General features: G+C 37.2%; 2 protein-coding genes across 2 annotated transcripts in view; one reads left to right on the top strand and one right to left on the bottom strand.

Annotated features, from left to right (window-relative positions):
* Positions 1 to 16,694, top strand: part of BLNK (B cell linker) — a 65,501-nt gene extending 48,807 nt beyond the window's left edge. Inside the window, exons 9-17 of the mRNA XM_012767175.3 lie at positions 1,694 to 1,763; positions 4,066 to 4,093; positions 4,811 to 4,853; positions 7,107 to 7,191; positions 7,639 to 7,670; positions 9,252 to 9,328; positions 10,215 to 10,298; positions 11,609 to 11,764; positions 16,292 to 16,694. Of these exons, the coding sequence (XP_012622629.1) occupies positions 1,694 to 1,763; positions 4,066 to 4,093; positions 4,811 to 4,853; positions 7,107 to 7,191; positions 7,639 to 7,670; positions 9,252 to 9,328; positions 10,215 to 10,298; positions 11,609 to 11,764; positions 16,292 to 16,411 (695 nt within the window). The 3' untranslated portion in view covers positions 16,412 to 16,694. The remainder of the gene's footprint in view (positions 1 to 1,693; positions 1,764 to 4,065; positions 4,094 to 4,810; positions 4,854 to 7,106; positions 7,192 to 7,638; positions 7,671 to 9,251; positions 9,329 to 10,214; positions 10,299 to 11,608; positions 11,765 to 16,291) is intronic.
* ZNF518A (zinc finger protein 518A) overlaps positions 11,737 to 24,337 on the bottom strand; it is a 56,336-nt gene continuing 43,735 nt past the window's right edge. Inside the window, exons 5-6 of the transcript XR_012922868.1 lie at positions 12,785 to 12,887; positions 11,737 to 12,192 (exon numbers count right to left, since the gene is read on the bottom strand). The gene's annotated coding sequence lies outside the window, so the exon portion shown is untranslated. The remainder of the gene's footprint in view (positions 12,193 to 12,784; positions 12,888 to 24,337) is intronic.

Consider the following 24,337-nt stretch of genomic DNA (forward strand, 5'->3'; position numbering starts at 1 on the left):
AGATCTCTTATGCCCATTTATAGGCAATGCTATTCCCACCCCTAGCCCCAGGCAACCGCCGATCTGTTTCCTATTGCTATAGATTTGCCTTATCTAGACGTTTCATATGGGTGGAATCACGTGATATATGGTCTTTTGCATCCCACTCCTTTCACTTAGCCTAATGTTTTTAACCCTCAAATACTTTTAATCCCTTTCCAGCAATATTGTTTTATATATGGTCAATTCTTTAAATTGTATGAAGTTACCCTGTTATTATATCACAATAACTCTAAATTAGGTGGTGGTGTCTCCATTTCACCAAGGAGGAAATGAAGGCACAGTGGCCAGTTTGGTGGCAGAAAAATAACTAGAATTCTATCTTCTGATGCAAGACCACAGGCTTTCTCCCAGTGCTTGTACTCTCCTCTGATCTCCGGAAATGATTTATTGGGAGGGAAAAGGAAGAAAGGAAGACATTTTCAGACTGTTCGGAGATATGAAGGAAAGGGAAGCTTAGTAGGAAAGCCAGGCAGTAGGTCTGACAACGATAACATACCAAGGTCAGTTGAACTCTTGGTGTTTAAGAAGAGGGAAAACCCCTGGGAGTAAATTCAGACTTAGACCTTCTTTCTACTTTCTTATTTTTCAGACAAGATTTTTTTCCCCTTCCCTGAAATCTTCCATTAAAGTCTATGAGTAGCCAAGGGCATTTTAACACGTTAATCTTAGTGTTCAATTTGATACGCCAGCTAATTAAACACAGTTGGACTCACACCACATATCCAGATGACATTTCAGTTGATTGTCACATGAAATGCAAAAATTCCAAAAGTAGTCTATTTTCCAAAATGTTTTAAAAAATCACATCCAGGTACCACATAAGTCAGAGCTTTAGAGCTTCACTGGAGATAGCAGGCAGCCAGGAGATGCTGAGGGGATGGCTTGGCTCTGGCTCCCCACCCTCACCTGCCCTCTGTCCCAGTGGGGGTGGGGTGGTTGGGAGTGGGGGAGGAAGATCCATCCTGCCTCTCTCACTGCCTCCCGCATACTGATTGTCTGGCTTCCACCTTCAGATATGGGAGGGGAAGTTGGGTGCAGGGGACAAAGCCCTCTGGGTCCCCCTATCACTTCAGAAGATGAGCTCTGGGCAGTAGCCTGCCACTTGTCCCAATCTGTCCATCTGTGTGCTGGGCTAAGGCCCTGGGAACTAGGAGATGAATGAGTGAAATCCCCTAACTGTGAAGTTAGGTGTGTGAACTGTATTGAAGTGTGGTTATGAAGGAGCAGCGTCCGTAGCTGTGAGTCAGGAGTGGCCCTTTGGAGCCGCTCTGTCCCCAGGCCCCGCTGCTGTGCACATAGTGCATGCAGTGTGCACAGATGCGAGCTCTTGGCTCCCCACCAAAGGAACCCTTGTTGGACTCCAGCTGAGCCCTCAGAATCAGGACCCACGGTGGTGGGGAGAAGGTCCTTTAGAAATGTTAAGGTGGAGTCCCTACTCCACTTCCCACTTCTGAGCTTATTCATTGACATTTTTAAAAGGTGTCATCACCTTTGCCCACAGGTTTTCCCTCATAGCTTCAATGTAACTACCTATACACACTTAACTGAAAGCAACACAAATGCGCATGTAATTCTGAGCCTGTCAGAATGCCCAGCCTCACTGTGACCAGTTTCAGGAGTTGGGGACTGACTCATGTGTATGTTTGCACAGGTCGAAACAGCGGGGCCTGGGAAACCAAGTCATCTTCACCTGCTGCACCATCCCCACTGCCGAGGGCCAGGTGAGTGCCTGTTGTAGGAAGCAGCTCTGCGAGATCTGGGGGGCTGGGGTGAGACCCCCCTGCCCTGTTGACTTTCACTAAAGTCCTCCTTCACCCCATGGCAGGCTGCAGGTTGGACCGGAGGCCGGGGTGGGGCCCTGATGATGTTGAAAACCGGGAGTCTTCCCTCCCTAAAGTTTTAGTTAAATCCTGAGTTCATTGAAATACCATGTTCCACAAGGCACCTGACTATCAGAAGCTCCAGCACCTGAGTCATTCTGAGACCTTCTAGCAGGTGTCATCTTTACTTTCTACTCCTCAGCTTCTCTTTCAGACAGTTGATGGTCTGTAAATAAGCACATGCATGTACATGTGCAGTGCACACCAGGGTGCTCTATCAAAGCCACCCTGCTCAGGCTTCTTTCAAAAGTGAGAGTCAGGCCAGGCATGGTGGCTCACACATGTAATCCCAGCACTTTGGGAGGCCTAATGGAAGGACCACTTGAGGCCAAGAGTTCAAGACCAGCCTGGACAACATAGTGAAACTCTGTCTCTACCAAAAATTAGAAAAATTAGCCAGGCATGGTAGTGTGAATGGTTCCAACTACTCAGGAGTCTGAGGCAGAAGGACCACTTGAGCCCAGGAATTCGAGGCTGCGGTGAGCTATGATGATGCCACTGCACTCCAGCCTGGGCAACAGGGCAAGACCCTGTTTCAAAAAAGAAAAAGTGAGGCCGGGCGAGGTGGCTCATGCCTGTAATCCTGGCACTCTGGGAGGCTGAGGTGGGCAGATCATTTGAGCTCAGGAGTTCAAGACCAGCCTAAGCAAGAGTGAGACCCCATCTCTACTAAAAATAGAAATTAATTAGCCAACTAAACTCTCTCTCTCTCTCTCTCTCTCTCTCTCTCTCTCTCTCTCTCTCTCTCACTCTCTCTCTCTCTCTATATATATATATAGCCGGGCATGGTAGCTCATGCCTGTAGTTCCAGCTACTTGGGAGGCTGAGGCAGGAGGATTGCTTGAGCCCAGGAGTTTGAGGTTGCTGTGAGCTAGGCTGACGCCATGGCACTCTAGCCCGGGTAACAGAGTGAGACTCTTGTCTCAAAAAAAAAGAAAGAAAAAGTGAGAGCTATTCTTTCTTACTGATTTAAAAAGTCTTTGTAAACAGGAATGTGGGTATTACAGTGTGCTAATATTATAAACAGCGACTCTATAAAATTATGTTGGCTCAATAGGTTATTTTAAAAGCACATTTAAGTATATCTAAAGCTGGCCTGCATGGCTATAATCTTAGTTCTGTCTCTATATGAACCAAAGAAAGCCTTAATTTCAGGAGTTTGTTAACCAAAACTCTGCACATTTATCTCTTGGCTCAGTTTTATCACTTCGGGTAAGTTACTTAGTCTCTCTGAACCTCAGTTTCCTCATCCCTAAAATGGGATAATAATATTTTAAAAGGTCACCATAAGGTTTAAATAACATGTGAAGAGCCTACCCCAGTGCCAGGCATCATATAGCCACTCCATAACTGTTAGGATTCTTCTCCCATACTTCAGCTCTCAGCCAAAAACAAAGTGAGTGAACAAGTCAGACAATTTAAGGTAAACACAGATGAGAAACATAAAGCCTTAGCAACATCAGCAATATTGATTCCAGTCTTTATTGGAACCAAGACAAACCAGGATGTTACTGCAGGCAAGCACCTTCAGGACTGCAAATCAATGGTTTCCAGACTTGCTGTGGTCTCAGATCTTTCTGTTTGAATAAAATCTTATGGAGAAGTTGCATGGACAGTAGTGCCCTGGACGCAGGGCGGAAGCTGATGTGGGAAGGCTGGGGCTACAGCTTCACCTGCTGGCCTGCTCTTGTCTCTACTTTGTGCCCGGGAAGTAGCCCCAGGGCGCTGCTGGGGAACGGGAGAGCTGGGCAGACACACTGTGAAGACCCTGACTCTGGTCCTCATTTTACAGGTGAGGAAATTATACCTCAAACATGCCTCACAGCCAAGAGAAAGAGGCCCAAGGTCGCTGAGTAATTAGTAGCAGAACTGCAACAAGAGCTCAGTTCCGCTGACTCCCTGGCAACTAGGCTCTTGCTTATCCTCAGCTAACCCCTTCCCCATCTGTCAGTGGACTCTGTCCGAGGCTAGGAAGATCATAATTAAATCCCACTTCCATCCCTCGCCATTCTCCAAGGATCATCTTCTACACACTCGTATCACTTTCGTCATTCTGGTTTAAATCTGAGAGCAAAATGATAAACAGCTCCACTGCGTCGCCGTCATTGTGTTTTAACGAAGCTAATCTCTCTTTATTCCCCAGGAAAAAACCAGCTACACCACTGAAGACAGTAAGTTAATTTTGCATTTAAAAGTGCTTCATGTTTTCTGGAGTGTTTATTCTTATCTGCTTATTTAAAGTCGAAAATGCTTCCAGCTCTGGTGAACGCAGCAATCTCAGCAACTACAGTTCCTGCTTAGACGCTTCCAGTCCTCAGGTAGCCAGAGACATGCTGCCTGGGAGGAGCTCGGCCCTCCTTGACCCTGGCAGCCTTGCAGAGTGTGCGCAGCAGATCCGAGGGGGCGACCGGGCCCCTGCCTGCCACCACCTCTGCCCTCCCAATGGGAAGCCTCTGAGTGTCAGGCACTCATAGGCCCAACTAAATTTAGATCCTGCCCCAAACATGGCGAACCTGGGCAGCCCCACTATGTGAGGAAGCCCGCCTGTTCCTGGTACCTACCGTGATTTAGCAAACACACAGAAGGCAGGGCCATGAGACCAAAGCCAGAGGTCAGATGCCCACTGCGCAAGCGCCAGCGCCACTAGCCCGCTGACAGAGCAGGGATGTCCCCACTGCCCCGCCAGGAGACACTTCCACCTGAATGTCACTTAATGCAAATGTTGGGCTGAGGGTTGTGTGATTGGAATTATTGTTGTTGTGATTGAAAGAATAGCAATGCATTAAAGTTCTCCCAAAATATTTATTTTGACAATATTGCTCTGACTTTTTTATTTCCACATTCTGCTCTATCAAATATTCTTGCCCATGTTTGTTTTTCTCACATAGACTCCAGTTGCCTCTCAACAGAATGCATCAAGTGTTTGTGAAGGTAAATCTATTATTTTGAAAGATAAGTATGTCCTGTAAAAAGTTATTTTAATTATGGATTTGCATACAATGTATTTTAAATTTTCTTTCATTACTTTTTAGGCAATTGTAAATATAGAACTCAATTTTCTAAAAAAAATATTCTTTCACTTTGCAATGAGTAGGGACTAGCAAAACTAGCTCAGACCTTGAACTTACTGGGTAGTATCTTTAGAGTGGGTTATAATCATCTACATGCCAAAAACCTGCTTGTTTTCAGACAGGTATGACTTGCCAGGAAACAATGCCATGGTCCTACATGGATGTGAAAATTTAAATTAGAGTCATTCAGATATCTTAGAACTAATAGTTTAGTTAATGTATTGATATTTAAAAAAATCTATTTATATGAACCAGTTCTTTTGCTAAGTTTTCAAAGTTAAAATGTCTGTCTTCTTAGTACATCTACAAATGCTTGTCTTCCTTTGTTTTATCATCACTCAAAAGCCTAATATATCTATATATATACATATATATGTTTTTTAACTTTCTCATTTAAAAAAAATTGTATTTTAAAAATATTGGAAAAACCCCAGAAGAATCATCTATAATATTAACACTTAAAACATCATATAGAAGCTCACGTCCTCCACCCATCTAATTCCACACTTGAAGGCACCCAAGGTTAAAAATGTTATGAATGTTCTCACTGTTCCCTGAGTTCACATGGGCAGATCTACACAAAGTGCTCTCATTTCTCTGATGATTGACAGTGGCTTTCCTGAGTACTACCACTACACTGTGCACTTCAACTCACCTCTCTGTTTCAACTGCTCCACTAGGCTTTTTCCATCCTGTTTCCCACTGGCTCTTTCTGAGGCATCACTCTTTTTCTGCCATCATGCTTTCTTCTGCCTTTCCTGTGATGCTTTTGTCTTTCCATCCTTCCTTTCTTGCTGTCTCTCATGTCTGTTGAGCAGGGAGCAGGAAGTGAGCCTCTGAGCCCTTGTAGGAAGTACGTACAACCTTGTGCAAACTCCCTGGCTGTGGGAGCCTCCACAAACCGGGAGAGAAGGGGCTCGTGGCATGCTCCCTGCAGCTTAGGTGTCCTTGTTCTCAAAGGGCTCCCGGTACAGGAGCGTGGCATGCCACCTCCTTTGTGACTTACTGCAAGAGCAGAGGCAATGGCCATCCAAACCCAAAGCGAGGGAGTGGCCTCTTCTTGTGTAGGAAGGAAGTCCGGAGGATGGCAGCGGCAAAACAGGTGTGGTGAAAGCTCATAGGCTGTTAGGATCCAAAGTGTTCATTGCTTCTCCTTCTGAAATTACCAAGTTTTAAAGTCATGAACAAAATATCTAGCAGAACTGTTTGAAGTAACTTGCTGCAAATTCAAACTACAACCTTCAGAGATTCTAAACTTTAGTGTACCATGAAAAATCCTCAAGTCTACCTTACCATTGATTTGAATCTCTGAGTTCTTACTACATTTATTCCTTTTGGGTTTCTACAGTTCTCAGGCTTTTTGCCATGCAGGAGACTTCCTCATGAACACACCAAGATTTTAACACAGCCTCAGATCAAATTTGAGGGAAAGTAAAGCATTAAAATAATTTGTGATCACATTTATTAATGGTTCAACATTAAAGTTCACTATGGACTTCTAGATACATGTCTTACATTTCAGGTTTATTCCCATTTTCCACCCCTTTCTCTTCTGCTCAAGAAAACACAGTGAAATGCAAGTGAGATTAACATTATTATATCCAATAATTTTTTTCAAAATGAGTAGATCATTCACAAACTCAATAGTTTACCTCTTATCAGTAACAAATTACTTATACCACATCTTATGACTGATCAAGACACACCAGGATGCTATAATATTAACACCTGTGTGGCAGCTCCTGGAAGTAGAAAGTGAGTTGCTTGGAGAGTGGCTAATACTTGCTCGTCTTTGGGCTCCCACCTGTACTCGTACACTTAAAGGTCCAGACCCCATAGGTTCAGCCTCCATGGACATTGCCAGAGGATGAACACAGAGGCGAGTGTGTGCCCACGGAGCACTGCTGGGGACGGGGACTCCTGGCCCTACTATCACAACATATCAGCAGGCTGGCAAGTGCCCAGACCCATGATACCCATGATATCCTGGTCAATAGCATGTTCCTGGGAAGACATCTGACCAGATTTGGTGCTTCTTGGCTGATGTTGCTAAGTTTTGGGATGAGGACAGTCCTTTCACTCTAATCCTAATATGAGAATTTTCCTAATCCAGAAAAACCTATACCTGCTGAACGCCACCGAGGGTCTAGTCACAGACAAGAAGCTGCGCAGTCACCAGTGTTTCCTCCTGCCCAGAAGTAAGAATCCTGTCCTTTAAAAATAAGTTTCCCCTTGTTGCTGCAGAAATTAACATGTGCATGGTTACCCTGCATAGCAACAGTGGCTGGTAGTGCTTGCTAACGAGCCAGTATTTCATTGTCCGGCAATTAAATTTTGAAAGGTTTTAAGCAACTTAAAAAAAAAAAAAAACTATGCACAGTTGCAGACACATACTAATCGGGTTAATTATTGGACTTGACTGAAATACAAGACCTTAGTCAAAGCTCCTCCTTTTCAAAGCTAAAGGGAACAAACAATCTTACCAATCTTATCCTCAAGGTTTTGGTGCCTGTCCTATCTTTAGACGTGTTTTACTGGCTATTCGTATTGGTCCCTTTGTTCAGAGTATTGTCAGAGTAAACAAAAAGTCAAACGTATTCATGTTGTGCATTGCCCTTTAATTAATCTGAAATTCTTCCTTTCAGACACATGCACCAAAAACCCGTACCTCTGCCAAGTAAGTACAATGAAGTCATGAAGAGCAGTGTCAGGTCATGGTCAAGGCTGGATCTTAGTGCCTGCTAGACCTAGGTTCCACTCCACACCGTCACTTCCAGCCGTGTGGTCTTGGCATCTTCTCTTGCTTGTTTCCTCATCTATAAAATGGGGCCAAGGATATTTATTTCATAGAGTTGTTTTGAAAAGTAAAGGGTTTTGAGACAATTTTTATTTATTTTTAGTATTGATTTAATATTTATTGGTCATGTATTTTTTTTCACAAAAACAATACAGCTGTTTTCAAAATAAGAAGATTAAGTAAAATAATATATGGAAAGTCCTGGCATAGTGCTTGGTAGGGCTTGGAAGGTCCTCAATACATGATAGCTATTTAAACTAAATCTAAAATACATTTTAATGATTATAAAATATAACTACAAAAGGTACCCTGAAAAGAGGATATGGAAAATAATCTGTATAATTTTCCCAAGGCAAACGTCACCCTAAAAATAATATGAATCAGATAAGTCAGGCTCACAGAATGTAACTGCCCAAATTTTAATTTGCTTTCTACTCAATGTAGGAGAAAAAAGAAGAAAAACTCTGCATTACATAGATAATTTGAAATATATACCAAAATAATCAATATCAAATCTATTTAAATAAACAGAGTAATTGTTATATACCAAAAATATGCATTTTCATAAACATAAGGGTTTTTTTTTTAGGTTTTGGTAACATTTTTATTCATCTTAAATAAATTCAACTTTGCCTAAATAGTTTTTTTTTTAATTCTGACAACACAAAGTGAAAATGATTTGGCTATAGAAATTTATTTTTCATTAATTAAAAAGCTTTATTTTACCTTTTATTGTTTTTCAACTCAAGTCATTCTTTCAATTGTTATTGACCATCTGCATGTGCTAGGCACTGTTCTAGGTACAGGAGATGCAGGCATGAATAAAGCTAAAATGGAGACACTTAAAGCATATTTGTTAATCCATTTAAAATAATATTAATTATTATTATAATATTGTTAATCCATTTAAGATAATATTAAAATTCGGCCAGGCATGGTGGCTCACGCCTATAATCCTAGCACTCTGGGAGGCCAAGGCGGGCGGCGGATTGCTTGAGGTCAGGAGTTCTAAAATAATATTAAATTCATTAAATGTTAACATTTGCTGAGAAATATCTATATTTTCCAAACAAAAACAATTTAGTGGGAGGAGTGGTGTTGTTTTACACTTAATAAGTCTCTTTAAGGTCTGGAGATTAGAGACAGAATCCAACAGAGACTGCTGGATTCTTGTATCTGTTTCTACATTCAATCTATTGCAATATTTTTTTTTTCTGGTTGAAATATATGAAGAAAATCAGGCTTCATAGAGGGAATCAGAAAAGGAAAGGTCTCTTGCACACCCTGAAAGGACCTTGGGATTTCCAGGGGTCTTCGGATCACATTTTTTGAACCCCTGCCTTAGGGATTTTTTTGGTGTGTGTGTCCCTGGCAGCATCTAGCACAGTGCTGGGGTGTAGGCATAGTGCATGCTCAAGAAACAGTGAAGATTAAGTAAAGGACTTTTCAAATCCCTTTCAGGATTTCCAGAAGGGGGAAGCTCAACTGTGGATGGGCCATTACCCAGCTTTTCACCTAATTCCACTATTTCAGAACAGGTATGAAATGAACTCTTAATGTCACGAAACTGTTACCAGGAAACTGCAGGAAAGGGCATGCCTTCTGAGAACAGAGAGTCTGGAGTGAAGCTTGGGAACACAGTCTATATTTGAAGTCTGTTTGTGAGTGGTCATTTGCTGATGGGTACAGAACACTTGTTTTTTTCAATGACTAAGACCTTGCTCCATTCTGATTTGTATTCCAGATGCCCTGAATAACAATTAGTGTTTCTTCAAAAGTAGCAAGGAAATGTGTTGCTTTCATTGTTCTTCTCTCACATAGATTTTATTTAAGCTTTGTAATTTTGTTAGAATAAATCTGTGGAGGCTTTTGATATTAAAACATACATAAGACAGCACAGTTTAAAGAGACTGAGAAGAGACCCTGCAAACCCTTGGGCAAGTCTCCCTAAGCTTATGTAAAAAGATGTGTAAAGATGGTAAGTATGTAAAAATGTACAATAAGGATGAAAGCATATATCCTTTTTGTCTTCAAAGAGGGCATGTAGCAAGAATCAAGTAAGATAATATTTGTAAAAACACTTTGGCAATTATAAAGCACTCCATAAAACAACAACAATAAAAGCACAGTGGAAAGGGAGATTATTACTTCTTTAGGAGAAAGAAAGAAATGGTTCAAGAACCTAGTGGAATTTAGTTATAGTCAAGTACTAAGTTTAGTAGTTAAGGCCAAATGGAGGTGAGGAAGTAAAAAAAAAAAAATCCTGTGGTTTATCAAAGGAAGCATAAAACTCACTCTCAAATTACTGGTCCAAATGTAGTGAGGCTTGTCTTGGTAATGCAAATGGGGCTTGTGTCGGCTGCATGGAAGTTTCAGAGTTGTTTCCGGGCCAGCTCACGCTTACCAATGCCCTCCATGTCACAGGAAGCTGACGTCCACTGTAAGCCATGGTATGCTGGTGCCTGCGACCGAAAGTCTGCTGAAGAGGCATTACACAGATCAAACAAGGTGTGATCTTTTCAAATCCTGTTATTTTGCCGTCAGCCTATGAGAGGCACAGTTGTCATCCTGATAACATGCTGATTATTTAAAATTCCAACAATTATGGATGAAGGGGTCTTTTTCCTTTACTCACTCAAAAGAAACTACCATCCCCTTCTCTCTTTCAAGCATATCTTTCTTCCTCCGTCTCAATTCTTTTTTTTTTTTTTAATTTTTAAAAGATTTATGTAGAATCAGCAGACTTTTTGTTTTTAAAGTCTAATAGTTTTACCAGAATATGTCTCTGAGTTGATTGTTCCAGGTCAATTTTCTCAGGTAGAAAGAAGCCCTTTTAATAAGTAGATTTAAGTTTTCTTTTATATCCAGTAAGTTTTCTTAGATTATAGTCTTAAAGGGTAGTTCTGTTCCAGTGTTTTGTTTTTCTTCTTCAAGGACTCAATTTACACGCATTTTGGATCCTTTTTTTTTTTTTTTTTGGTCCTTCTTTCATTCTAATCACTCTCTCTGAACTTATTGTACTTCTTTTATTATATTTCTCTTTTTTTATTGTCTTGGTTGTTTCCATATCTTCCTTCAGTGTGATTTATTAAATCCTCCTTTAAAACTATTGTCCCTTGGACATCTTATAATTTTTTCTTTGTTTCTAGATGTGGGTTTGTCTTTTCCTTCAATTTTTTTCCTGAGTTTGATCAACTCCTATTGTGTTTCATTCTGGTTTTTGTCCATTTATTGTTCATAATTTTGGAATTTATAACTCCAGCATATTTTTATAAAATATTTAATAAAATTTGGAGTATTATGTTACAGTTTGGGGGAATTTTTTATTGCTGTTTTCATATAAGTTCTTTGGGGAGAGAATTTTCACCAGCTGAAAGTTTTGATTCCCAATCTCTGTTTTCTTCTTACAGTACTTTTGGGTTTGTAGTTTTTTTTTTTTCCTTGCAGTACTTTTGAATGGAATTTGTTTGATACCTTTTTTTCCCATAGGCAACTGGTATACATGATTACTAGTTCAAGAGAGTCCCCGGGTTTGATTTTAATGTCTGTATAAATATTTTTAAATTCTATAAACATAATACATTATTTAGTACATCAAAAAGCTAGCATTGACCTCACTCAGGATTTTCTACGAGTATATATTTTGCTGGACTATTTTCTTGGAAAATAATAAAACAAACTCTAATCAATAATAAAAATCATGTAGCTAAAAATAATCACCTTTGGAGTATAATATAGATATTCTTCATAAACTGATTTTTAAACTGCAGAAATGCAAGTAATACTAACCATAAATATGTGTTTCTTTTATTAAACAGGATGGATCATTTCTTATTCGGAAAAGCTCTGGCCATGATTCCAAACAGCCATATACACTAGTTGTATTCTTTAATAAGCGAGTATATAATATACCTGTGCGATTTATTGAAGCAACAAAACAATATGCTTTAGGCAGAAAGAAAAATGGTGAAGAGGTCAGTAATTTCTCCTTTAATCAACTCTACAACTATGCATTGAGCACAATGGCATCATACTGTATTAGGTGCTAGAGATGAGGAAAAAGGATCCAAAGGTATTTGGTCTTATGCTTGCATAAATGTCATAAATAGAGACTATGATAAACACTATATTTGGGCAACATATCCTTTGAGAAACAGAAAAGGAAAAAATGATGTACATCTTAGTCCTTTCCTCCACTTACTTAATAAGGTCAATCTGACTTAAGATTTCAGTCCAGAGACACACATCAAGGTTGAATGTCAACCTTGATTGAACCTTCAATCAAGGTTGAAATGTCAAATAGAATTAAGATTGTCAGAATCAAGGTCAGGGTCCAGAGCTCCAAAGTCAAGACCTAGAATCTCAACTCAGGTACCGAGGTAGGCGGTGACCAGGGAAGGATCTGGAAGAGATGCAGAAACTTGAGTTAAAACATTAGATGATAACTCTTGTACCAGAGTGAGCTTATGGGCCTGCAGCAAGAAAAAAACATCAATCATATGAGTCTTAAATATTGACTGAACATGAACTTTAATGACTCTTTAAACTGGACCAAACTCAATGCTTACCATATCTCAGATTATCCAGCCTGTTTGTATAAATGAACCCTGAAATATGAGCTGGAGTGACAGATGAAAGACTCAGAAAGGGAGTGATACTTGTTCTGCTTTTGAATTATGAGTTGAATTTGAATAAATAGAATGAAAGCTGGAGGGAAGGAGAAGGAGAAAACTGGAAAGAACAATCTAAAGCAGAGAAAATAGCATAAACAAAGTTCAGGGTAAGAAATATTTATTTTCAGTGTTCCTTCAGAAAAAGCCACACCATTCCAAACCCAGAACTTGTTCAGTGTTTGAAATGTTAAAAGGTGTCATAATTGCTGAAGTGTCTGTCTTCTCTACTAGATGAGCCCAGGGACTATGTCTTGTTCATATCCGTATTTCCAGAACCAGAGCACAGTGGCTGGCTACAGTGGACACTTGATTAATACTTACTGAATGAATACACTGATCTGATCGAATGATTACAGACAGGAGCATAGCATTTGTAAAACAAACTGAAAAGGTCTCGTGTGTTCTTGTGGTCTTGATTTTGCTTCTGAAAAAAATTATGGTAAAAAATACATATCATAAAATTTACTATCTTAACCATTTTAAAGTGCATAGTTCAGTAGTGTTAAGTATATTATATTTACATTGTTGTAAAATGAATCTCCAGAACTTTTTAATCTTACAGAAGTGAAACTCTACTCCCATTAAACAACTTCCCTTTCACTCTCCATTCAGTCCCTGACAACCACTTTCTAGTTTTGTTATGTTAGATACTAGTTTTGACTATGTTAGATACTTCATATAAGTGGAATTACATAGTATTTGTTGTTTGCAACAGGCTTACTTCACTTAGCATAATGGCCTCAAAGTCATCCATGTTGTAGCATGTTACAGGATTTCCTTGCTTTTTAAAGCTGCATAGTATCTAATTGTATCTTTATATTTTGTTTATCTATTCATCCATCAGTGGACATTTGCATTGCTTCCATCCTGTGGTTATTATGCATAGTGCTGTGATGACCATGGGTGTGTAAATCTCTCCGAGACACTGCTTTCAATTCTTTTGAGTATATACCAGAATTGCTGGCTCATATGGTCATTCTATTTTTAATTTTTTTTGAGGAACTGCCATACTTTTCTTCATAGAAATTGCGTCATTTTACAATTCTAACAACAGTACACAAGGGTTCAACTTCCTCACATCCCCACCAATATTTGTTATTTTCTGTTTTTTTTTATTTGTTTATAATAGCCGTCCTAATGGGTGTAAGATAATATCTCATTATAGTTTTGATTTGCATTTCTCTGATGATTAGTGATGTTGAACATCTTTTCATATGCTTGTGGTCCACTTATATATCATGTTTGGACAAATGTCTATTCAAATCCTTTGCCCATTTTTAAATCAGGTTATTTGATTTTTTTGTTGTTGTTGAGTTTTAGGAGTTCTTTATATATTCTGGATATTAACCCCTTATCAGATATATGATTTGCAAATATTTTCCCCCATTCTGTGCATTACCTTTTCACTATGTTGATTGTGTTCTTTGCTGAAGACAAGTTTTACATTTGATGTAGTCTGATTTGTCTATTTTTGCTTTTGTTGCTTATGCTTTTAGGTCATATCCAAAAAATCATTGCCAAATTCAGTGTCATGAAGTTTTCCCTGTATGTTTTCATCTAGGATTTTTATAGTTTGGGGTTTTATTTTGCATTTAATAATGTCTCAGATAATTAGAAAATGTAAAACTCTTGAATCTGAGCGCACTGATCAGGGCCAAACTTGGGTTTTAAAATGTAGATTGCATTATCATTTAACATTTTAAAGCTTCCTGGGGGTTTGACTCTTCTATAAGAGGCTTAAGGGTGGGTGAAGGAACCATCCTATTTAGATGTCCTGAAATTCTCTCTCATAAATTTTGAGCTGCCAGAGGGGCTCTGGACTTAATTGTCCTGTGACGAAGCGCACTAGTAGACAAGGATTCCTTTGGGCCTAATGAATTTTCATCCCTATTTGAAAATTAATAGATCAGAGCTTCACCTTACTCCTAACATATCCAACCTATGGATTCCAAAATAAGTAGTATATAACTATAATGGCAGTTGGAGGTACTGACAGCCAATTAAAACTCTTAATTATCTACAATAAAAAGATCATGTCTTTCATATACTGAACACCTGAATGGAAAATAAAAAGTTTGGTTACATGATGTCAACCATGTGGATATTTTTTAAAGTTTGGATATGTTTTAAAGTCTGTGTGTCTGTATTTGTGTGTATATGGATAGAAAAAGTAGCCAATTGATTAACTGTTTAACTTTTTATGTAGCTTTTTTGGCATTGTGTGATACAGTATTGAGTAATTTTACAGCTTTGATGACTATCTATTTTATTGGCCATGAGATTTTGAGTTATCAAACAAGTTTTTCTTTTCTTTCTATCTCAAATACACTGTTAATGTAAACAGGATAAAAAAGAAAAAGAAAACTGAGGGAAAACTGCAACTATGTTATGCCCAATTCTTCTTTCAATTAAATTGCAAGTATTCTTCAACTCTACTCCCTACTTCAGACATTTCAACTCAATTCAACTCCCTACTATAAACATTTCAGTCCCCAAATGCTACAAGGCAATACTCAAAAATATTCAGGGATTAGATGGACAGAATAAGATATTTGTTTGTATAAGTACAGCAACTCTCTCCTATTCTTTCTGGGTTCAGAACACACTTTTTATGTTGGAATCCAGTTCAAAGAGTTTGTACTATTTTGATTCCTAGCCCTTCAATCTATAAATTTAACTTTCAACTGCATTTGGTTTAACAACACGTTATGCCAAACAGAATGAATGTCTTGTGGGATTTATCATAAAATAATTACATGGGCAAATGCAAGGGGGCTGAATGATTGAATAGAAAGTGAGGAAAAAAGAATAAAGGTATTTGAAGGTCTCTGTCTCTCCTCCTCCCTTACCTAATATTCAGATAGCCAATCATCTAAAAGACAATTGGTATTTCATATAAAAAATTGGCCAATATTATAAATATTTTACTTTATTTAACATGTAGATACTTGAAAGCCAAACAATTAATAAAGGCTTTTCAACATTTTTATCCTAGATGTTTGTCTTTATCTGGAAAATTGAGACAATAAAATCAATTGATAGTAATTGGTAAACTCACGGCACTGTTGCAAAACAATTACCACCTTTTAAAAATGACTCTGAATACATTTATTTGGTGATTCTGAACTTGTAGCATTTTTGTACAGTCAATGCATTTCATTTCATGGTCTGTGTTATATTTATTTTATCTTTCATTTAAAACTTCAATTTTCAGAAAAAATGTGTGATAATATTAAACACCATGGACAACAGGGATTAGAACATATAAAAAATAAATATGTATAGTCAGAGCCAAGCATAAAATTTTATTGTTAGTAAGGCACTAAGTTAACTCTAAGGATAACTGGTAGCCAAGTAAAAATGGAAATATGAGGATTTATAAAGCTTTCTTTATTTGTTCGAAAACCCATAATTTATCTAAGAAATAACTTTTTCCTGTTACTAAATTCTAAGGTTAATTTATTACATAAAATCTCATAGCTAAGACTTGTGCAAAGTAATAGATAACCGTTTTGTAAAGAATGAAGAAAAATTAATTGTATGACAGTTTCACATTAGATACTAAATAAAAAGCAAAATCTAAAAATATTATATCATAACTCAATGAAGTACTTTCTTTATGTAGTTTTACTAATTGGGGCTGTCAGTGTGTTTTTTGTCTTACTGAATATAGGAAAGTCCAGAACCTTCCACCTTGAAGGTTATAGTCTTTGATAGACTTTGTTGGGCAGAATGTCAACTGGGACCTAATAACTTTTACTAACTTGAGAAAGTAGAAGAAGATTAACATAAATGCCAATGTATAATTCATCTGTTTTCTTTTTCTAGTACTTTGGAAGTGTTGCCGAAATCATCAAGAATCATCAACATAGTCCCCTGATTCTTATTGACAGTCAGAATAACACAAAAGATTCCACAAGACTGAAATATGCAGTTAAAGTTTCATAAAAAAGAAAAAAAGAAAGAGGTCAATGTTGTTGCTTCACACATTTTCCCCAAGTTTCTCCTTTTGAGAAAAAGTCCCAAAACGTCATATTTTGGATTATGAATCATCCAGTCATTACATGGAAGGTGGAAGCAGCTATGGAGGAGCTCACCCATTTCTTTATAAGACGTTCACATGGACTTGTTCTACCTGTTGCCTGACCTGATGGATGAACTGTTAAATCTGGTGGGGTTGAGTTATCATGCTACTAATATTCTCCAAATAAATGTCTTTATTTAAAAGAAACAGGTGTGAAGTATTTTCAGTTATGAATAAGAAAAAACATTCATTTTCAAAATAAAATACTCTTGCATAAAACAAAGCTGCTGAAAATTTAACTCTCCACAATGATCACTGGTGTACCAATGTAACTGGGCTGTCCACTGCTAATGCTTGGTGATTAAGTCTTGATTAAAATTTTAATGTGTAGAAAATAAAATATTATAGCTAATTTATTATATGACATTTGTAAGTACAGACAAGGAAGATATAATTGTTCCTTTTTGTGAGTACTCATAACCATGGGAAACGTATATGAGTATGAACTTTTTAGAAGTTTTTGTCCAGGATTATGTTGTTAGCTTTGTTTATTGAAGATAATTAGGGCCAGGTGCAGTGGCTCATACCTGTAATCCCAGCACTTTGGGAAGCTAAAGCAGGAAGACTGCTTCAGGCCAGGAGTTTGAGACCAGTCTGAGCAACATAGTGAGACTCATCTTTACAAAAAATTTAAAAGTTAGCCAAGTATGGTGGCACGCACCTATATTCAGGAGGCTGAGGCAGGAGTTGGAGGTTGCAGTAAGCTATGAATGTGCCATTGCACTCTAGCCCGAGTGACAGAGGAAGACCCTATCTCTAAAAAAAATAAAATAAAAAGAGAAGTATATCTTCTTTGACCTGCATGTCTATCAAGTGTAACCTAAACTTGATATGAGGCTCAAAGTGAAATGACAGCAAAACTAGACTAAAATCCAGTTTCTAGGGAAACACTCCATAGAACAAGGGCAGAAAAGAAGACATTGATGAATAGTAGGAGAAAAAGAAATACCATTGTATGAACCATAAATCATCCCAGAAATGTATCATACTTCGTCATTTATGGCCATCAGAAGCTTGAATTGTGCTATAATGAGTTAGCCATGGCAATGGTTTCAAGAGCCTGGATTCTAGAAGCTTAACTACTCTTATGGCAGCTAAACTACTCTTATGGCAGCTGGATTTGTCTAAAAGGTAGTCCCAAAGAACAGAATACAGTGGTATGAAACAAAGCCAGCACCACATAAGACATGATCTTAGGACTGAATTTCTGTCCTTAAGATGCCATATAACTCAGCTTCTATTTCTAGGTAGGGTTGCATGAGAATAGCTAAAAGACCTGCCTCCCAGCAATGCTCTTGGTACTTACTGCCACTCATGTGGCAATGTTTAACCACAAGGTGAGAGAGTACTGGCTTTAGAGTTAGACATGTCTGGGTTAGATCTACCATTTATCAGTATGTTATTGGGCATGTTTCTTACTACTCTAAGACTCAGTTTCCACATCTATAAAACAATGTATTTCCGGTAATGACACAAGAGTTAAAATAATTTAGCATAGGTTAAGTGCCTGGCACTTAGTTGTGCCTAATAAACATTAATTCCTAGTCCTCTTAACCAAAGTCTAGCTTGCAGAAATAAAAATAATCTGTGGATAACTCTTTTAATAAATCTACCTATAAGTATTCTGGAATATTTAATAACTGCATCTCAGGAAAATCCCAAATATTTCCTCCACATTCATGGTTCTTTTAAAAAAATTTTACTGATACATAATATACATACATAGTTTCAGGGTATGTGTGATAATTTAATACATTCATATAATTTGTAAAGATAAAATCAGTATACTTGGGATATCCATCACCTAAAATATTTGATTATTCTTTATGCTAGAACCATTCAAATTCTTACAACTATTAATATTTTGAAATATACAGATTATAAACTATAGCAACCCTACTGATATATCTAATACTAGGTAGGTCTTACTTCTTCTATCAAACCATATATTTGTGCTCATTAAACAACTTTTCATTCCCCTACTCCCTCCTACTCTCCTGGCTTCTGGTAACCACCAATCTAATCTCTATCTTCATGAGATCCACTTTTTTAGCTCCCACATGTGAGTGAGGATATGCAATATTTGTCTTTCTGAGCTTGGTTTATTTCTCTTAACATAATGACCTCCAGTTCCATCCATGTTGCTGCAAATGACAGGATTTCATTCTTTTTTTATGGCTCAATTAAATTCCATTGTGTATATGTACCACATTTTCTGGTTTATTTTTTACCTGTAAAATATTTTATTTTTATTATTTTTTATTTTAGCATATCATGGGGGTACAAATGTTTGGGTTACGTGTGTTGCCTTCCCCCCCAGAGTAAGAGCTTCAAGCATGTCCATCCTTCGGATGGTGCGCATCTCACTCATTATGTATGTATAAACCCATCCCCTCCTCCTCCCTCCCATCTGCCCGATAAATGTTATTCCTATATGTCCACTTAGGTGTCGATCAGTGAAACCAATTTGCTGGTGAGTACCTGTGGTGCTTATTTTTCCATTCTTGGGATACTTCACTTAGTAGAATGGGTTTCAGCTCTATCCAGGAAAATACAAGAGGTGCTATATCACCATTGTTTGTTATAGTTGAATAGTACTCCATGGTATACATATACCACATTTTATTAATCCACTTGTGTATTGATGGGCACTTGGGTTGTTTCCACATTTTTTTTATCCATTCATCTACTGATGGGCACTTAGGTTGATTTCAAATCTTGGCTATTGTGAATAGCACTGCAATAAATGTGGGAGTGCAGATGTGTTTTTAATATGTTGACTTCCTTTCTTTTAAATATATGCCCAGTTGTGTAAATGTCGCATCATATGGTAGTTCTATTTTTAGTGTTTTGAGGAGCCTCCATACTGCTCTCCGTAGTGGCTGTACTAATTTATATTCCCACCAACAATGTACAAGACTTTCCCTTTCTCTATATTCTCACCAGCATTTATTATTGCCTTTTTGACAAAAGCCACTTATTTTAACTAGGATGAGATGATAGCTCATTGTAGTTTTGATTTGCATTTCTCTGATGATTAGTGATGTTAAGCATTCTTTACATACCTTTTGGACATTTGTATGTCTTTCTTTTTTTTGATAAATGTCTATTCCGATCCTTTGCCCATTTTTAACAGAGTTACTTGTTTTATTATTGTTAAGTAGTTTGAGTTCCTTGCAGAGTTTGAATAATAGCCCCTTCTCTGACATACAGTCTGCAAATATTTTCTCCCATTCTGTGGGTTGTCCCTTCACTTTGCTGATTGTTTGATGTGCTTTTAGCTTGATGTAATCCCATTTGTCTATTTTTTGTTTGTTTGTTTGTTTGTTTGTTTGTTTTGAGACAGAGTCTCACTTTGTTGTCCAGGCTAGAGTGAGTGCCACGGCGTCAGCCTAGCTCACAGCAACCTCAAACTCCTGGGCTCAAGCAATCCTACTGCCTTAGCCTCCCAAGTACCTGGGACTACAGGCATGTGCCACCATACCTGGCTACTTTTTTCTATATATATATTAGTTGGCCAATTGATTTCTTTCTATTTATAGTAGAGATGGGGTCTCGCTCTTGCTCAAGCTGGTTTTGAACTCCTGACCTTGAGCAATCCGCCTGCCTCGGCCTCCCAAACAGCTAGGATTACAGGCGTGAGCCACTACGCCCAGCCTCATTTGTCTATTTTTGTTTTAATTGCCTGTACTTTTGAGGTTTTACACAAAAAAATCTTTCCCAATGCCAGTGTCCTACAGCATTTTTCCAATGTTGTCTTCTGGTATTTATAGTTTTAGGTCTTAAAGTCTTTAATCCATTTTTATTTGATTTTTGTATATGATGAGAGGTAAGGGTCTAGTTTCATTCTTCTGCATATGGTTATCCAGTTTTTCCAGCACCATTTATTGAGGAGACTGTCCTTTCCCCATTGTATATTCTTGGCACCTTTGTAGAAGATGAGTTGACTATAAATGCATGGGTTTATATCTGTGTTCTTTATTCTGTTCCATTGGTCTATGTGTCTGTTTTTATACTAGTACCACGCTGATTTAGTTACTATAGCTTTGTAGTAAATTTCAATGTCAGGTAATGTGATGCTTCCAGCTTTGTTCTTTTTGCTCAGGATTGCTTTGGCTACTCGGGGTCATTTGTAGTTCCATATAAATTTTAGGAGTTTTTCTTTTTCTGTGAAGAATGTCATTGGTATTTTGATATGGATTGCATCAAATCTATAAATTACTTTGGGTAGTATTGTCATTTTAACAACATTAATTGTCATCCATGAGCATGGAATACCTTTTCATTTTTTTGTGTCTTCTTCAATTTCTTTCATCATTATTTTATAGATTCCCTTGTGTAGATCCTTCACTTCTTTGGTTAAATTCATTCCAAGGTATGTTATATTCTCTGTAGCTATTGTGAATGGGATTGCTTTCTTGATTTCTTTTTCAGCTTGCTCATTGTTATCAATATATAATAAAAATGCTGATTTTTATATGTTGACTATTATATCCTGCAAATTTACTGAATTCCCTTATCAGTTCTAACAGTTTTTTGGTGTAGGTTTTTTAGGTTTTTCTAAGATCATGTTATCTGTGAAAAAGCCTGATTTGACTTCTGCCTTTCCAGCTTGAATGCCATTTATTGCTTTCTCTTACCAATACCACCTTGTATAAAAACAGTGAAAATAGTCATCCTTGTCTTGTTGCAGATCTTAGAGAAAAGGCCTTCAATTTCTCCCCCATTCAGTATGATGTTAGCTGTGGGTTTGTCATGTGTGGCCTTTATTATTTCAAAGTATATTCCTTCTAGACCCAGTGTGCTGAGGGTTTTTTATCTTAAAGAGATGTTGAATTTTATTGAATGCTTTTTTGGCATCTTTTGAAAAAATCATATGGTTTTGTTCATGGTTCTGTTAATGTTATACATCATGTTTATTGATTTGTGTATGTTGAACCATCCTTGCACATGTGGGATGAATCCTACTTGATCATGGTGAATGATCTTTTTTTGTTGTTGAATTTAGTACACTAGTATTTTGTTGAGAATTTTTGCTTCTGTGTTCATCAGTTATATTAGCCTTTAGTTTTCTTTTTTCATTGTGTCCTTGTCTGATTTTAGTATCAGGATAATGCTTGCCTCATAGAACGAGTTTGGAAGTATACCCTCCTCTTCAATTGTTTTGAAAGCTTTGAGTAGAATTGTTATTAGTTCTTCTTTAAATGTTGAGTAGAATTCAGCAGTGAAGCCATCACTTTCTGGGCTGCTCTTTGATGGGAGACTTTTTATTGAAAATTCAACTTCATTACTTGTTATTATTTCATTGCAGTTTTCCATTACTTCATGATTCAATCTTGATAAGTTGTATGTGTCCAGGAATTTATTCATTTCTTTTAGGAGTTCCAATTTGTTGGTGTATAGTTGTCCATAATAGTCTCTAATGACTCTTTGTGTTTCTGTGGTCTCCATTCTTATGTGTCCTTTTTCATTTGTGATGTTATTTATTTAAGTCTCCTTTTTTTCCCCCTTAGTCTAGCCAACTAGACTTCTTGTCAATTTTGTTTAAATTTTGTTTTAAAAACAATTTTCAAAAACCAATTTTCATTTCCTTGATCTCCTGTATTGTTAGTGTTGATTTCATTTATTTTTTTTCATTTATTTTTGTTCTGATCTTTATTGCCTAATAATTTTGGGTTTGGCTTGTTCTTGCTTTTCTACTTCCTTGAAGTGCATCACTGGGTTGTTGATTTGAAGTCTACTTTTTTCAGTGTTTATTGCTATAAACCATTCTTTTCCCTAGTGTACATTATTGTCTACTTCATCAAAAATCAGTTGATTGTATGTGAATAGTTTTATTACTGGATTTTCTGTTCTGTTTCATTGGTCTATGTCTCTAATTTTCTGCCAATACCATACTGATTTAGTTATTATAGCCTTGTAGTCTAGTTTGAAGTCTGGTAATATGATGCCTCCCAATTTGTTCCTTTTGCTTCAGATTGCTTTGGCTATTCAGGCTCTTTTCTGGTTCCACACGAAGTGTATAACATTTTTATAGATCTGTGAAATATGATCTTGCTATTTTGATGGGGATTGCACTGAATCTGTAAATCACTTTGGGTAATATGGACATTTTAACAATGTTGATTCTACTGATCCATGAGTATGATATGTTTTTCCATTAGTCTGTGTCATCTGTGATTTTTTTCCTCAGAGTTTCATAGTTCTCCATGTAGAAGTCTTTCACCTCCTTGGTTAAGTATATTCCTGGGTATTTTCTTTTCTTTGTAGCAATTGTGAATGGTATTGAGTCTTTGATTTGACTCTCAGCTTGACTGTTACTGGTGTAGAGGAATGCTACTAATTTGTACACATGGATTTTTTAACCTGAGACTTTGCCAAATTTATTTATAAATTCCAAGTACCTCTTTGTGTTATCTTTGGGGTTTTCTAGATATAAGATCACATCATCAGTGAAAAGTGATAGTTGACCTCCTCTTTCCTGATTTGGATATCCTTAATTTCTTTCACTTGCCTAATTGGTCTAGCTAGGACTTTCAGCACTATGTTGAATAGAAATGGTGACAGTGGGCATTCTTGTCTTATTCTAGTTCTTAGTGGGAATGCTTTAAACTTTTCCCCATTCAGTATGACGCTGGCTGTGAGTTTGCCATATATGGCTTTTATAATTTTAATATATGTTCCTTCTATGCTTAATTTGTTGAGAGTTTTTATTATGAAATGGTGCTGAATTTTGTCAAATGCTTTTTCTGCAACTATTGAGATGATCACACGATCTTTGTTTTTGCTTCTGCTAATGTGGTGAATCACATTTATTGATTTACATATGTTGAACCATCCTTGTATCCCTGGGATGAAGCCCACTTGGTCATGGTCAATTATTGTATTTGATAATCTGTTAAATTTGATTTGCTAGTATTTTATTGAGGATTTTTGCATCTATTTTCATAAGGGCTATTGGTCTGTAGTTTTGTTTTTTGTTGTGACCTTTCCTGGGGTTGGAATCAAGCCAGGATACCAAACTACTGGTTTTGTAGAATGTGTTGGGGAGGATTCCCTCTTTCTCTATGTTATGGAATAATTTCTGCAGAATGGGTATCACCTCTTCTTTGTAGGTCTGGTAAAATTCAGATGTAAATTCATTTGGTCTGGGGCTTTTTTTTTTTTTTTTTCCGACATCCAGCAAATTTTGATATAGTTTTCTCATTTTTATTCAGTTCAAAATAGTTCTAAATTTCCATTGTGATTTCTTCTTTGATTCATTGGTTAATCAGAAAAGTGCTATTTAATTTCCAAATATTTGAGAATTTTCCATCCTGAGATTGACTTCTAATTGAATTTTGTTAGGCATAGATCATACTCTGCATTAATTCAATCCCTTTAAATTTGTTAAAAATGGTAATAATCTAGTGGATGTTCCATATGCACTTGTCAAGAGGTACATTCTGCTATTCTTGGGTGGAGTGTTACGTAAAAGTCATTCAGTTGAAGTTGACTGGTAGTCTTGCTCAAGTCTTCTACATCATTACTGAGTTCTTTTTATCTAGTTGTTCTATCAATACTGAGAGAGGAGTGTTGAAATGTCTCATTATAATTGTGGATTTATCAATTTCTCTCTGTAGTTCTGTCACTTTAACTTCATATATTTTGAAGCTTTGATAGACCTTTAAGATTGTTATATCTTCTTAATGAATGGATCTCTTTGCCACTGAGATATTTCTCTTTATCCATAGTATTATTTTTCACTTTGAGGTCTACATTTTTTAATACCAGCAAATGTCTACCTTTTA

This window comes from Microcebus murinus, chromosome 14, assembly GCF_040939455.1.
Source record: "Microcebus murinus isolate Inina chromosome 14, M.murinus_Inina_mat1.0, whole genome shotgun sequence".
Lineage (NCBI taxonomy): Eukaryota > Metazoa > Chordata > Mammalia > Primates > Cheirogaleidae > Microcebus > Microcebus murinus.